The sequence below is a fragment of the Pteropus medius genome, unplaced genomic scaffold (assembly GCF_902729225.1).
Source record: "Pteropus medius unplaced genomic scaffold, Ma_sr-lr_union100, whole genome shotgun sequence".
In the NCBI taxonomy this organism is placed as follows: Eukaryota; Metazoa; Chordata; class Mammalia; order Chiroptera; family Pteropodidae; genus Pteropus; species Pteropus medius.
Genome location: NW_024352787.1, coordinates 14,349,308 through 14,364,064, shown reverse-complemented (window position 1 = coordinate 14,364,064; position 14,757 = coordinate 14,349,308). Strand labels below are relative to the sequence as shown.

The window sequence follows — 14,757 nt, the reverse complement described above, 5'->3', positions numbered from 1 at the left end:
ATTTTTGAATTATTTGTTCTTGTTCTGCGAAAAATGTCACTGGTATTTTGATAGGGATTGCACTGAATCTATAGACTGCTTTGGATATGGACATTTTAACGATGTTAATTCTTCCTATTCATGAACACAGAATATGATTTTATTTGTTTATATTTTCTTCAATTTCTTTCTTTTCTTATAATTTTCTAAGTACAGATCTTTAACCTCCTTTGTTAAATTTATTCCTAGGTATTTTATATTTTGATGCAATTATAAATGGATTTGTTTTCTTAATATCCCTTTCTGGTAATTCATTATTGGTGTATAAAAATGCAACCGATTTCTGAATATTAATTTTGTTTTCTGCTACTTTACTGAATTTGTTTATCCATTCTGATAGGTTTTTGGTGGACTATTTAGGATTCTCTCTATTTATTGTCATGTCTTCTGCAAATAATGGCAGTTTTACTTCTTCCTTTCTAATCTGGATGCATTTTTTGTTGTTGTTTAGAAAAAAAATGTATTTGAACATATGAAAGGAAAATTTAGAGATCCCAGTAAAACAGAGAAGCTCCTTTATTCAGTGACGGGGGTGATCCTCACAGGTTTCCTTGAGCAGTGCCAAGTCCTGTGTGCCAGCCTGTGGTCATGAGTTTTCGGCTCCGACTTGGAGCCCTGAGAAGCCTGTGTTTGCAGCAGGAACACGTTCCGTTCACAAGAAAGACAGCCAGACAAGCGGACTTGCAATGCTGCTTCTCACATCCGGGTCCTCGACAGCACAGGCTCGCAGAATGTGTGTCTGAAATGAAAATTTGGATGCATTTTATTTCTTTTTCTTGTCTGATTTCCGTGGCTAGGACTTCTAATACTATGTTGAATAAAAGTGGTGAAAGTGGGCATTCTTGTCTTATTCCCGGTTTGGATTCTAGTTGACCCTTTCTAGTGAGCATGAGGTAGTTTTTACCATGGTCACCTGTCTTCATTGTTGAATGGTGCCATTTTCAATTTGTAATTGTTATCACCCACATGTTCAACATTTGTTCCATGCATCCTCAGAGAAAGAACGCCTCTCTGTCAAAGCTGATTACATAGAACAAGGGCTCTTAACCAAGAACTTTAGAGAAGGGAAAGGAGATATTTTTTCTAGAAAAGGTTAGAGGCCGTTGACATAGAGCCTGGAATGTGGCTGCCCTCTCAGCAGCAAACCCTTTCCTGAGCCATTCATCTTAGAATGTAAGCTGTACCCCAATTCACTGCAGTCCAGCCACTGTTCTCTAGAGCTGCAATGTTCAATATCATAGCCCCTAGCCACATGGGGCTACTGAGCCCTTAAAACATGACTAATTCAAATAGAGATGTGCTATAAGTATAAAAGCATCCTGGATTTTTAAGACTTAGTTGGAGAAAAATGTATAATAAAACATTACTAACTTTTAAAAATATCGATTACATGTTGAAATAAGAATATTTTTGACATATTAGATTAAATACATTAAAAATAATTTCATCTGCCTATTTTTACTTTTAAAAATATGCCTTCCAGAAAATTTTAAATGACACATATGGCTCATATTTCTATTGGACAATGTACTCTAGAGAGAACAGGGCTTCCATTGTGTCCAGATTGGGGCCAAGTCTCCACATCCATGCTAGAGATAGATGGCAGCTAACCATCTCAGAGCAAAGTCCTGGCCAGGATATCTCCATGTTCTCCTCAGCCATAGAGGAGTCCACAGATCCTCACTCCAGTGGAATGCTCCACATTGTATTGTATGCTAAGTAATAAGAAAACTAGTTCAAATGATTGTTAGCAGCTATTGGAAGAAAAGAGTGTGTCAATTTTATCATTCTCTGGCTTGTTAGCTCACATTAGTGTGTAGTCAAGATTCTTTGAGTTCAAGGAAATGAGCTCTCTCGTTCCACCTATGGGAAATGTCTCAGAACTCCCATGGTGATATGTAATACTGCCACACTGTGGCCATGTGTACTGCCACCGAAACATGGATGAGGACACAGGGTAAATCCTATATTGCTCTCACATAGACCTTCTCCTGAGCAGGGAACAGCATGAGAACCCACACCAACAGATTAGGAAAGAGTGCTGATCACCAGCCACGCAATTTCAAAGGGTTTAACATGGTAAAGGATTAACATGATAAAAGAAGGAGGGAGGGTCTCTCATAATCACTGATTTTCTTCTTTCTGTATTTTTCTTTAGGTCGTGATCATGTCAGCATCAGATTGGACCTAGAGGCATTATTTCAGTTCAGCCACCTTATCTTGACCTTTAAGGTACAGATGTGTAGACTTGCTGCCCCTTTATGTACTTACCAAATGCTGGGCTTATCTGGAATTTCGCTTCCTTGCTTCCTTGCAGAGAACAAAAAGCTGTGTAAATCCAGACTTGATCTTTGGCATCTGGGTTTTTGTTCTTGAATAGGAAAAACAAAACAAACAAAAAAAACCCTGCTCAGTAATTAATAACTTATATGGTTAACAACAATAACAAAATCTTAGAGAATATATAACAAAAAGAAAATGCCAAGCAGTGTGGAGGGTGGGGGAGGAGTAGGGCAGAAACTGGAAATTATTTAGGGAGACACGGAAAGATCAAAAGAGGAAGAAAAATTAAGGGGTTTTTATTAGGGTTAGTTAGATGCCAGAGACAAGTCCTGTGCTATAGTTATTCTCTAATCATTCATCAAAATTCTAATTTTTATGTCATGCCTAGTGCTGTTATGTGCTGTTATGGTAATAAAAAATGAATATAAAATAAAAAGTTATAAAAAGTAAAAAAAAAAAAAAAAACACCTTCAAAGAGCTCACATCTGTCATGGATACAAGCACATATGTGAATTTAAAATTTTAATACAGATTGATAAGTGCAGAAATAGATGTGTGATTAGCATAGATGAGGCTAATCTGCCCTGGGGAATCAGGGTAAACTTCATGGTAGATTTTGAAGGATGTATAAAAGTTTGCCAGAGAAATATCATTCTAGGCCAAGAAAATCACATGCAAATCACTGTAAAATACCAATTACATTATCCTTTTAAAAATTTATATGCCATCTTTCTTCAATTAATAATTCACACAGCCATAAACATTTTTAAACGGAATTAGATTCTAGGGCAAAGTATGTGCTCAGAAATACTTGCCCACTTATTGGAAAGAGATTATGGTGTGTTCATTATATAATAGATTTTAAAAGATACAAATAAAGTTTGAAAAAATAGAATTAGAAAATATAGATGTTCGATCTGGAGTGGGTAATAAAATCTACCTTTGTGAAGCATAACAAGTTTAACTCATTTTTTCATAGACTTTTCGGCCTGCCGCAATGTTAGTTGAACGTTCTGCAGACTATGGACGCACCTGGAAAGTGTTCAAATATTTTGCAAAAGACTGTGCCACTTCCTTTCCCAACATCACGTCTGGCCAGGCCCAGGGAGTGGGAGACCTTGTTTGTGACTCCAAATATTCGGATATTGAACCCTCAACTGGTGGTGAGGTAGCATTTCCTTTACTGGATTTCTTTGATATAAACCTTTATAACCACCGCCCCCCCAAAAAAAATTAAACCTTTTTGGTTAATGTGGTTAATTTAGATAAAAACAATTTAGGTAGTGTTTGCTGAAATATAACTTGAGCTGTTGGTTTTTTAAAATTAAAGTATCTAAATTGAAATGAGTCCTGAATTCATCTCCAATTCAGATAAATAATAAATACCTTCTACGAAACAACCCTGCACAGAGTGCCCAGTTGAAGGTGAGCAGGGGCTACAATCCAGCTTGGGCACTGGAGTGCAGGGAACCCAGAGGAAGAAGCATCTGTTTCTAACCCTTGCAAGGGAGCATATAGTGGTAGCCCTGGAATAGTTGTCATATTTATGCTCTATAAACCACCACTCAGGTGGAATCTGCCAGGAACCTCCCCCTGAGCAAAGCGGGTCACTGACAGAGGGTGAGGGTAGGAGTGGGGTGGGGAGGTATTATCTTATCAGGTAGTGTAGAAAGAATTGGTGGCATAATACAACTCCAGAATCCCCTGCCAGATCCAAATAGATGCTGACCTGCTGAATTGTGACCTCCATCACTCCACCCCAGGATCCCTTTTCACCAATGGTATCATGACTTCTGCCTATATGGACCACCTGTGCATAAAGAGCCAGAATGAATGACTATTTAACAACTTATTCATTTTTTCTTGGTACTTTTATTCATATGAAAACCCAAACAATAACCTGTATCTATGCCAGTAGAGAGACGATGGTTTGGCCTTCTTGTAAGATCAGGATCTCTTCTTTAAGAGTATATATAACAACAATTCTTTTTGGGTAAAATACTATAAATTTACCTACATTTGTTTTACAGGTTGTTTTAAAAGTTTTGGATCCCAGCTTTGAAATAGAAAATCCCTACAGCCCCTACATTCAGGGTATGAATTACTTTATATTTTCCACACCAATTTCTTTTCTAAAATTTCATGTTAGGAATATTCCTTGTCATTGCGTTTTTATGATGCATTAAGGGGATGTCATCAAGAAGGGCACCCTCAACTAATACAACCTAAATGCACTTTGACTTGTTATTTTCATTATTTTCCTTTTTCTAGACCTTGTGACATTAACAAACCTGAGGATAAACTTTACCAAACTCCACACCCTTGGAGATACTTTGCTTGGAAGGAGGCAAAATGATTCCCTTGATAAATACTACTATGCTCTGTACGAGATGGTGGTTCGGGGCAGCTGTTTTTGCAACGGCCATGCTAGTGAATGTGGCCCAACGCAGAAGGTGCGGGGAGATGTGTTCAGCCCTCCCGGAATGGTGAGTTATAATCTGAAAGGGCAGTTGGCTCTCTTACCATTCCATCGCTCAGTGTAGATCAGACCCTATATGTGGGGATCAACAATCAAAGTGCCAGCCTTCTGTTGGGGCAGGTATGATTCAACCTGGCCTGACAGACCATCCAAGGGACCTTCATTCCAGCTCTCTCACCAGAGACTCTTGTGGATTCTGCCACATATGGGCATCACTGAACTCATGAGCAGAATTTATAATTTATTATTTCAAGATAGCCCATCTCGCTCTCTTTTTGTTATTTGTTTTGTAAAGAATGGAGATTCGGTGGGAAAGACTTATAATTTCACATGCATTCTCTGACAAAAATTTATTGAAGATCTGTTGTACTTAATGCCAAGGTGTTTGAGTAATATCTGATACTATAAAAATGGTCACTCCAAGTTACATTCTTACACGATGAATAACTATGTCTTTGTAGTGAAAATCTCTTCCATTTTAGGACTAGTCTTAGAAGAGTGATACAATAGAATTGTATTTTTATGCCATGTCCAGAAGGTGTGTCTACTAAATAATTTTAAACTATTAGTCATAATCAGACAAGGCTTGACGTTGAGGCTATTGCACCTTGCTACTCAGTTATCTCCATAGGTTTCACTGGAAATACAACTTCCTTCTTTGAATTTGGACATTTAGGGCAGTTTGTGGAGAATCACACATCTTTCTTTCTGTTTCCTAATTCCCTCTTTTCCTTTATGCTCCTAAACCACCCCACCACCTTGAATGGACACACCCCCCCACACACACACACACTCTTCATCCTGTCCCTCAGTGTCCTGATTGCTGCTATGAGCTGCCTTGAAACTAGTGTTCAGGAATGCCAAAAAATTTATTGTAAATGTTTACTGAACATCTTAAATTTTAAAAATGTAAAAGATAGTTAAGCGAATAATAAAAGAGAGTCCAGGTTGGTACTATAACTAACATATGGAAAACTAAAACCCAGAGAGACCCCATGGCCTGGAATTTCATTTTCCATTTAAAGAATCTCAGTTTCCTCAAAAATGAGCCCTCTTTTAATATGGTTTACTTGTCACACAATACAGGTTCATGGTCACTGTGTCTGTCAGCACAATACAGACGGCCCGAACTGTGAGCGGTGCAAGGACTTCTTCCAGGACGCCCCTTGGAGGCCAGCTGCAGGCCTCCAGGACAGCACTTGCAGAGGTGGCTGGAGATGAGTTCTCAGCACAAACTGAGTGTGCTCTTTCTTTATTGTGGAAAACATTTAGTTCATTTGGACCACAAGCAGCAAGGATAGTGAACCTGTGGCTTCCAGCTCCAGTTGTGTGATATCCCAGTGTCTCCCGTTATCTCATATGGAAGAATCACCAATATCTCAAACCTTCACACCAAAAATTAACATTAATTTAAAAAATGAAACAGTACGCATTATGGGTGGACCCTTTCCAGAGGAGAGGCAGAGCCATGTCATAGTAATATTAGTGGAGACAGTGCTACTCCAGGAATTGGATGAGTGGATTTGTTACAGAGATCCCTACTACTTTCCTGAATAATCATACTTTCCATGAATGTGACCTTAAACCTATATGTCACATAATAGGAGAAATGAAGTTCAGGTTTGAGTTTGACAAGCTATTGTACTTTTTATAAAATATTTAGACTAATAGGGTGTAGGTTTTTTTGCAATGTGTTCACTGCTTCTGAATTTTAATGAACATCCAAACAAACTCATTCAGTTTCTTTTCCGAGAATTGGAGAAAATAAGATGCAAGGGGATGGGAGGTCAGCAGACGCGCTCTTATGGAAAAGCCCCATCTGTGAGTCAGAGTTTACAAGACTCAGTAAATGTTTATGCTGTTTGGGGGTGGGGTGGGGTCAGGGGATGGAGACGAACAGCAAAGACATAACCACAAAGACAAATCCTCCAAACAGTGCTTTTCCCTGTATTGGTCTGGCAGAGTCTCAGGTGGGATGAGAATGGCCTGCAGCCACACATCCAGCTCTCCTGCCCATAGAGAAGGAAAGGCCAACTGGGGCTCAGTTTTAAGTCTCAGCTTATCTGAGAATCCCAGTGCAACAGAACATATGATGTAAAAAAATTCAAAATCACAAAGCATAAGTCAGTAAAAGTATTTTTTTACTGAACAATAACAAAAATATTGCACTCCAGGGCTTCTAGGTCACCCAAATGATTCATTTTTGTTTACTTGATTATAAAAAAAAAAACAAAAAACACCTAAGTATTCAATGTTTCAGGAACACATTTTATAGAAAGTATATGAGCAGAATCAGAGTACTAGAAAGATCCCTTTGAAAGCACCTGTTTTAACTGTTTGTATTCATGTTGTATCAGTGCAAAGAAGGCAGAGTAGCTAAAGAATAAGGAGAAGATGGGGGGATTAGTGCATGGAAGGTGGGCTGGGGTTATTTCCAAAACGCCTCTCCTTTCCCAGCTTGCAGCTGTAATGGCCACTCTGACCGCTGTCACTTCGACATGAATGTGTACCTGGCCAGCGGTGGCGTCAGCGGGGGCGTGTGCGAAGACTGCCGGCACAACACCGAGGGGCCACACTGTGACCGTTGCAGACCCCTTTTCTACAGGGACCCCCTCAAAGCCATCTCGGATCCTTACGCATGCCTTCGTGAGTCCCCACCCTCTGACCGCACCCTCGCCACTGTTTTGAGCAAATGCTGACGAAGCAGGTCTCACTTGGGCTACCAGTCCCCACTGGACTTAGCAGCATCTCCAAAACTGCCCTCTTTGGCGGGAGGGGCGAGGTCGGGGGCGGTGCAAAACAATTTCAGAGCTAAGAGCATTTCTTTCTTTGAACAAATTGAGCCAGATAATCCAAGTCCATCCTGGTCGTCTTGCTGCAGTGGCTCATACTGGAGAATCAGGAAACTATTCTGGATTCAACCAGTTGGGGCGGATGATTTCAAAAGATGCAGCAACACCTGGAGAATCCGGAGGTCAGCTCCAGGAAGTAGCCAACTACTGAAAATGGCTACATTGGACTGGCTGTAGAAGATTCAATTTTGCTGTTAAGACGTTATTTATTACCTTGTTTCTTTTATCTTTCTTTAACCTTAGATTTTTTCCATTTTATTTTTAATCTCAACTTTTAAAATGGAATGTTTCAAGCATATGCAAAATAATAGAGAATAGTATAGTAAACAATCTTATAACCACCACCAGGTTTGTCGAAACGTAATATCTTAGCAGATCATCTTCAGAACTTTAATAAAACCCTACAGGTACTAGTGATGTCCCAGGTGCACATCGGTCTCATTTATCTAGAAAGATCCCACCCTCTCTCCAGGGATAAACTCTCATGTATTTGGCAGTTATTACCTCCATGCTTGTGTTTACACTTTCACACATTGTTATCTACAAGCAATATATGCTAGCTTATTTTCAAACTTTAGATAAATGATATTATGCTGTATGTATCCTTGAGTATTTCACTCAACATTATATTTTTGAGACTTGTCCATATCAGGTAGCCCTAGTTCTCTAATTTTAATTGCTGTATGGAATGCTTTCCTTCCTACAAATACAACAAAAATCTATTTGTCCATTCTTTTTTGATGCGGCAATAGCCATGTATGTGGTCTGGTGCACATGCATAAAGACTGTCCCTGAGTCATACCTAGTAGTGGAATAACTGGGCCACAGTGTGAACTGTCTTCAACTTGATTAGGTAATAATTGTCCCCTAAGTGGGTGTACCAATTAACACCCTCACAACAGTGTATGAGAGTTCCTGTTGTTCTATATCCTGACCAACACTTGGTTTTATCATGCTTTAATTTTAATAAATGCATGATAAAATTAAAATAATTTTAATTTTAATTAAAATAACCATTATTTAATTTGTGCTTCTCTGCAGGAATAAGACTAGAGTGAAGCAAGCAGAGCACTTAGGTCCCAAAATTTAAAGAAGCACTCATTCTCAGAGTCATGTAAAAGCAGGGTTGACACTTGCCAGCTGCACCAATCTGACAATGCCACCTTAAATTCTGTGCCCTAGGCACCTCGTTTGCCTGCTGCAGTCCCAGCACTGCTGTTGATTATTGCATAGATAAACACTCCAACCTGATTTCAAATACCCAGTGCTAGTTACTAGGTCTGAGACCTTACTCTACTTGCAAACTAACAAGTTAGTCTTTTATTGTTTCATGGATGCTAGCAGGAAACATGAAGCTCCTGAGTCAAAGACAAACAGCTTTCTTACTCATGGCACAGCAAACAAGATGTTTGTACTAGCGTGAGTTCCCATGTTCCCCAAGTCCCATGGGGCAACTTAAAGGATATCATTTATGTTGTAGCCAAGGAAAACTGAGTAGAGGATTCATTGCTTTTATAGCAAGTGGAAGCAAACTCGTACTTTGGGGGAAGAGCTACATCATCCTTCAAGGTAGCATACAACAAACACAACCTTGAGAAGTGGCTTGGGTAAAGAGCAGTTAGGACCTTATATTGTGGGCACACCCAGCAAAAAAGTTCAGATGCCCAGGAGTCATGGAAGATTGCTTTTCCCAATACCCAGAAATCCTGTTTCTTAGGCTATATCATCAATATGTTATATTGTATTGGTGAGGGTGGGACTTGTTACAAAATTACAGCTTCAAACTTTATATAATCATAATTCATAAAATGAAGTCCTATGCAAAAATAATTTAGTAGCCACCTAAACATATACAGTGTCCTAGATTTCAAACTTTAAATCATCACAATGTACAAAAAGCATAAATATTTTTTTTCTCAGATTACTCGGTAAATACCCGATTGCATAAAATTTTTCCTTACATGGCCTGTTTAAAATTGACACAAAGAACTGGATTCTCAGAAAATATATTTTTTAGTTAATGTCCTAAGTGTCCTACATTTTTTACTAGAATCTATAATCACACACATACAGACAATTTTTATTCATGTTTTAAAAGTTATTAATTTATAAAAGAAGAGGAAATTGCTCTCTTAAGTGGAATCAGAAAAATATAATGTTTGAAACAGAATCTAAGATTCTTGAGAGAGATTAGAAATAAACAAACCAAATGGTTTGAAGTCTTGTTCCTTAATAACTACTTAGTATTAACTTGATGGTGCTTTTGAAGGAAACCAAGGAAAAAAAACTAATACCCTGATACGAAATTAAGAAGTCATTCTTTATAAACAAAGAGTTTCTTGAGCAAACAGATGAGGAGCTTATAGAAACTACCATCATGAGACTTCTCAGATTCTCCCAATTTACCTAAATACATGTTTATGTATGTATAAGTGTATATATACAAATGCGTGTATTAAGACTACAATCTCATATAAATTTTCTGAAACTTGTCCTTGTTTGACCCTAAATATTTACATAATCAGATTCCAGGCATAAGAGTTGACTAGTTTTAAGTCTTCTATCATTAAAGCACAGTTAAAAGTAATACAGAAAAAAGCAAAGATTTGGTAGACTCAACCACTGATAATAAAGTTTGTTAGAATTGAGTTGTGTGACACCAGGAGATTTTGTTGTACTTCTGTCCTAAAGACCATGATGTAGGGTTATTTCAAAGCAAAGTTACTACCCACTCACCCACATCCCTTTCCCAAAGGATACATCTCTGCTTGATTAAATTTTGTTCTGGGACTCAGTGCTGAGTGCTCAGTGCAGGCAGTGTCTCCCAAATAAAACTGAGCTTTTTCCTTTTGGCTCCTTTTAAAATGAATCCAGTTTGTTCCTTTATTTCTAGAAGAAACTGACTGTAATTAGGAGAAAAATGTGGTTTTTCCAAACTAAACAGAACTCAACGCTATCTTTCCATAGTAAGATTTTATCTCCAGTCACAATCTAATAGCATACAATTGAAGTCAAAAGATTCTGTCAGACAACCAAGTAATTGTTTCAATGACATCAAACAACTGGTTTTACTAGATTTTTTTCACTAAACTCACTAATCTAAATGGTTGTTATGTAAACATAGCTTTGACTTGAGAGTTTTGTTTTCATTAATCCAAAGCAAACATGTATAACTGTGAATATAATTGTTTCTTAGAATCAGGATATTCATTTTTCAATCTGTATTCCATTCCTTAAAAATGGAATTCCTTGGAAACACATACCACAAAGATACAGGAGACCTTGGGGGTCCCCTAATGTCTGCCAAAGCACTTGTCTTTTATACCAAAGCCACAGCCTGGACACCTCCATGATGAAGGGATCACTGCCCTACTGTGCAGCCCTAACTGTGGGAGAGCTCTTCCTTAAATTCAGTCAGGCTCTACCTTTTGTAACTTCACCTTCTGGAATTATTCATACTATAAGCAACCTTTTTCATATGACACTCCTTCCTTCAGTTGTTCAAGTTTCTACTGAAACAAAAAGGGGGAGGGCAGGTTGGAGCTTCTGTTGCTCCTTTGCTACAGGTGACTTTATCTCATTTTCCAGAATCTCTTCATCCAAGGCTTTGCCCCACCAGCAGATTTCCAAAAAGAAAACAACGATATGAACATTTTGGAGTTCCTCTTTCTTTCTCTTAGGTTCTCCTTCCAGGAACAATTCAGTGGCACAGTGCTGTGAAACCATCACCTCTACTTAGCTCCAAAACATTCTCATCTCTCCCCCAAATAATCTATTTTTAATACCCAGTTTTTAAGATAGCTATCTTCTTCTGTCTTCTTACTTTAGAATCACTTGTTAAAGTTTTTTTTTTTTCTTCTTCTTTTTTTAAATGTATGGAATATTTCAACATTTTCCAAGGCGGGAGATCTAGGAGCTATTTCTGAGCAGCCCTTGCCCGCTGGTCTAATTATTTAAACATATTTGATGATTTAAACAAAATAAAATAGAGCATGAGTAAACTGCTGTGCTTACATTTCAAGTTTCCCACCATTTGCAGTTAACTAAGATCACGCACTTCTGTGTCCCCAGCTTGTGAATGTGACCCTGATGGGACCGTATCAGGTGGCATTTGTGTTAGCCACTCTGATCCTGCCTTGGAGTGGGTGGCCGGCCAGTGCCTGTGTAAGGAGAACGTGGAAGGAGCCAAATGTGACCAGTGCAAGCCCAACTACTATGGACTGAGCGCCACTGACCCCAAGGGCTGTCAACGTAAGTTAACAGCGACTGGGCCGCCAGCCCCAATGCGTTTTAAAGCTTGGGGCTATCTCTGGCACTTCTAAAATTCGATCAATGTAAAAACTAAATAATCTTGGCAGCATCTGGGTTTTTAAACGTGATACAAAACCTCCCACAAATGTTAGTAAATTAGTGGAGAACTTTTCTCGGTGGTTTGCTATTTATCATATAGGACCAGCAGAGGGCGCTCACTTTTTTTTTTTTTTTCCTACTAGAGCAAACGCAGTGTTAGATGCCAGGAAATTTAAGGCCAAGTTGTAAAACCTTTAAGAAAAACAGCTTCCACTAGGACTCTCCTATACAAATTCGTTAAATTACAGTATGCATTGCTGCAAAGATTGATGACTTTTGGGCAATTTTCATGTGGAGGTTTCTTTTCATTTTTGAAATTACTTTTCCCTTTTTTTCTCACCACTCTCCTAGTATTAGTCCAAATGAAGAGACCCTTGGCTCCAAGATCACAGAAGTTTACATCTGCCTGGGGTCTCAAAGAGCTGTAGAATCCTTAAGAAATTTGAATAAATATTTTCCCTTTTGTCACAGCGTCACACTCGATACCTTTGCCCATATAAGGAACTGCACATTATTTGCATGTTTAGAGAGCAGCATGCTGAATCCTGTAATAAAATGGTCTTCTTGAGTTTGAGGGCAAAATTAAATTTCAGGATAAAGAATTATGTAATCAAAACAAATGCCTCTTGCACCGTGCAGCACTCCAGGCTTTTCCCTTAGTTCACTGACTAACCTCATACCCTCCAAAAATAGGCCAAATAGTGTTTTTTGTTTGTTTTTTTTCTTTTGTAACAGCTTTAATGAGATATAATTCACATACCATACAATTCACCTTTGAAAGTGTAGAATTCAATGATTTTCAGTATATTCAGAGTTTGTAACCATCACTACAATCAATTTTAGAACATTTTCATCACCCCAAAAAGAAACCCCATACTGTAATTCTGGCTATATACCCAAAAATTGAAAGCAGGGTCTGGAAGAGATATTTGTATCCCCAAGGTCATAGCAGCCCTATTCACAACAGCCAAAAGGTGGAAGCAATTCAGTGTCCATCCATGGATGAATGGATAAACAAAATGTGGTATGTATAGATGAAGGAATATTATTCAGCCTTAGAAAGGAAGGAAATTCAGACACATGCTACAACATGAATGAACCTTGAAAACATTATACTAAATGAAATAAGCCAGACACAGGAAGACAAATATTTTATAATTCCACTTACATGAAGTACCTAGAATAGTCAGATCCATACAAACAGAACATTGAATGGTGGTTGCCGAGGGCTGAGTTAGGGAGGAATGGGGACAGATGGTGTTCAATGGGTATAGAGTTTCAGTTTTACATGCCAAAAAGAGTTCTGGAGATGTGTTGCACAACCATGTGAGTGTTCTTAACACTGCTAAACTGTAGACTTAAAATGGTGAAGATGGGAAATTTTATGTTAGAAGTATTTTACCATAAAAAAGAAACCCCATACTCTTTAGCTACCACCTCTCTATCCTCCCATTCCCCCAGCCCTAGGTAGCACTAATCAACTTTCTGTTTCTGTACATTTGCCTATTGTAGATATTTCATAAAACAGAATGCTATAATTTGTGGTCTTTTATAACTGGCTTCTTTCACTTAGCATTATGTGTTTAAGGTTTTTCCATGTAGCATGACTCAGTACTTTATTCCTTTTTATTGCTGTACAATATTCTGTAGTACTGACACACTACACTTCATTTATCCATTCATCAGTTGATGGACATTTGGGTCGTTTTCATGAACACTGGTTTTTCCTGCAGGGGAAATGTATATCTTGCTCTGGTACCATAATTCCTTAGCCTTCATAATATAAGCAGGACTGAGAAATGTCTATGGGAAAAGAAAAAGGAGGAGGAGAATGAAAAGAAAAGGTAACAAGGCAATAGGAAAGAGAGTGAAGAGATAGGGAAATGATAGGTGCATCTACCAGAGAAGGAGCCATATCAGTTATAACTGTGACACTCAGAGACCCTTGGTCCTCGTCGGCGATCTGGCCAGCATCACTCAGGGTAACAGTGCCAGGCACTAAGCTTGCCCAGCTTCCTCCACTTTCTTGTCTCATAACCGCCATCCAGTAGACCTACACAAGAGGCCTGGAAGTGTCTGGCCTGGGTTTACTCTGTAGGGTTATATGCAATATAATAATCACGCAGCCAGGCAGACAATAAGTTTGGCAGGGCAGGCTGCTCCATATTCTCATGGCCACATGTTTTACTCAGTATGAGCTATTAAGGACATTTATAAAAGTGAGGAAATAGAAATGAATGATTGTGTATGTTGTGCTTTCAGCCTGCAACTGTAACCCTTTTGGAAGTCTGCCACTCTCAACCTGCGATGTGGACACAGGCCACTGCTTGTGCAAGCCCTTTGCCATTGGACCACACTGTGAGGATTGCGCTGTATGTATTTGCCTATGATTTCCCCTTTATGCAGTCATGCGAATTTCTACTGCCATTGCCTGGAAGAGGCTTGGTCTTGTTAATTGTTTTCCTTGTCCTATTGTATTTCAATACTCCTGTGGTAAAAGTGTTTACACTAAAGAAATCAGCAAACACTATAAATCGGCCCCCACCCTCCCGCTGAGAGCTGGTTGTTAAACATTTACCAGCTCACCAACATTTACCAGATTGAACTGAACCGACCCAGGTACCTATGTCAGAGTTTTTTTGTTCTTGTTTTTGTTTTTCAGTGTATTGTGCTTTGCTTTATTGTGCTTCACAGATATTGCCTTTTTAAAATATTTTATTTTCAATTATAGTTGACATACAATATTAATTTTAG

The 14,757-nt window shown here is 38.6% G+C and overlaps 1 protein-coding gene across 3 annotated transcripts in view; it reads left to right on the top strand.

Annotated features, from left to right (window-relative positions):
- Positions 1-14,757, top strand: part of LAMB4 (laminin subunit beta 4) — a 100,335-nt gene that overhangs the window by 22,134 nt on the left and 63,444 nt on the right. Inside the window, exons 6-13 of one of the 3 annotated variants that reach the window (XM_039849118.1) lie at positions 2,198-2,271; positions 3,302-3,490; positions 4,353-4,416; positions 4,594-4,808; positions 5,888-6,008; positions 7,259-7,447; positions 11,725-11,904; positions 14,266-14,375. In XM_039849118.1, the coding sequence (XP_039705052.1) occupies positions 2,198-2,271; positions 3,302-3,490; positions 4,353-4,416; positions 4,594-4,808; positions 5,888-6,008; positions 7,259-7,447; positions 11,725-11,904; positions 14,266-14,375 (1,142 nt within the window). Of the gene's footprint in view, positions 1-2,197; positions 2,272-3,301; positions 3,491-4,352; positions 4,417-4,593; positions 4,809-5,887; positions 6,009-6,037; positions 6,623-7,258; positions 7,448-11,724; positions 11,905-14,265; positions 14,376-14,757 lie in introns of those variants that run through there. The other 2 variants (XM_039849119.1, XM_039849120.1) reach the window with 2 other exon arrangements.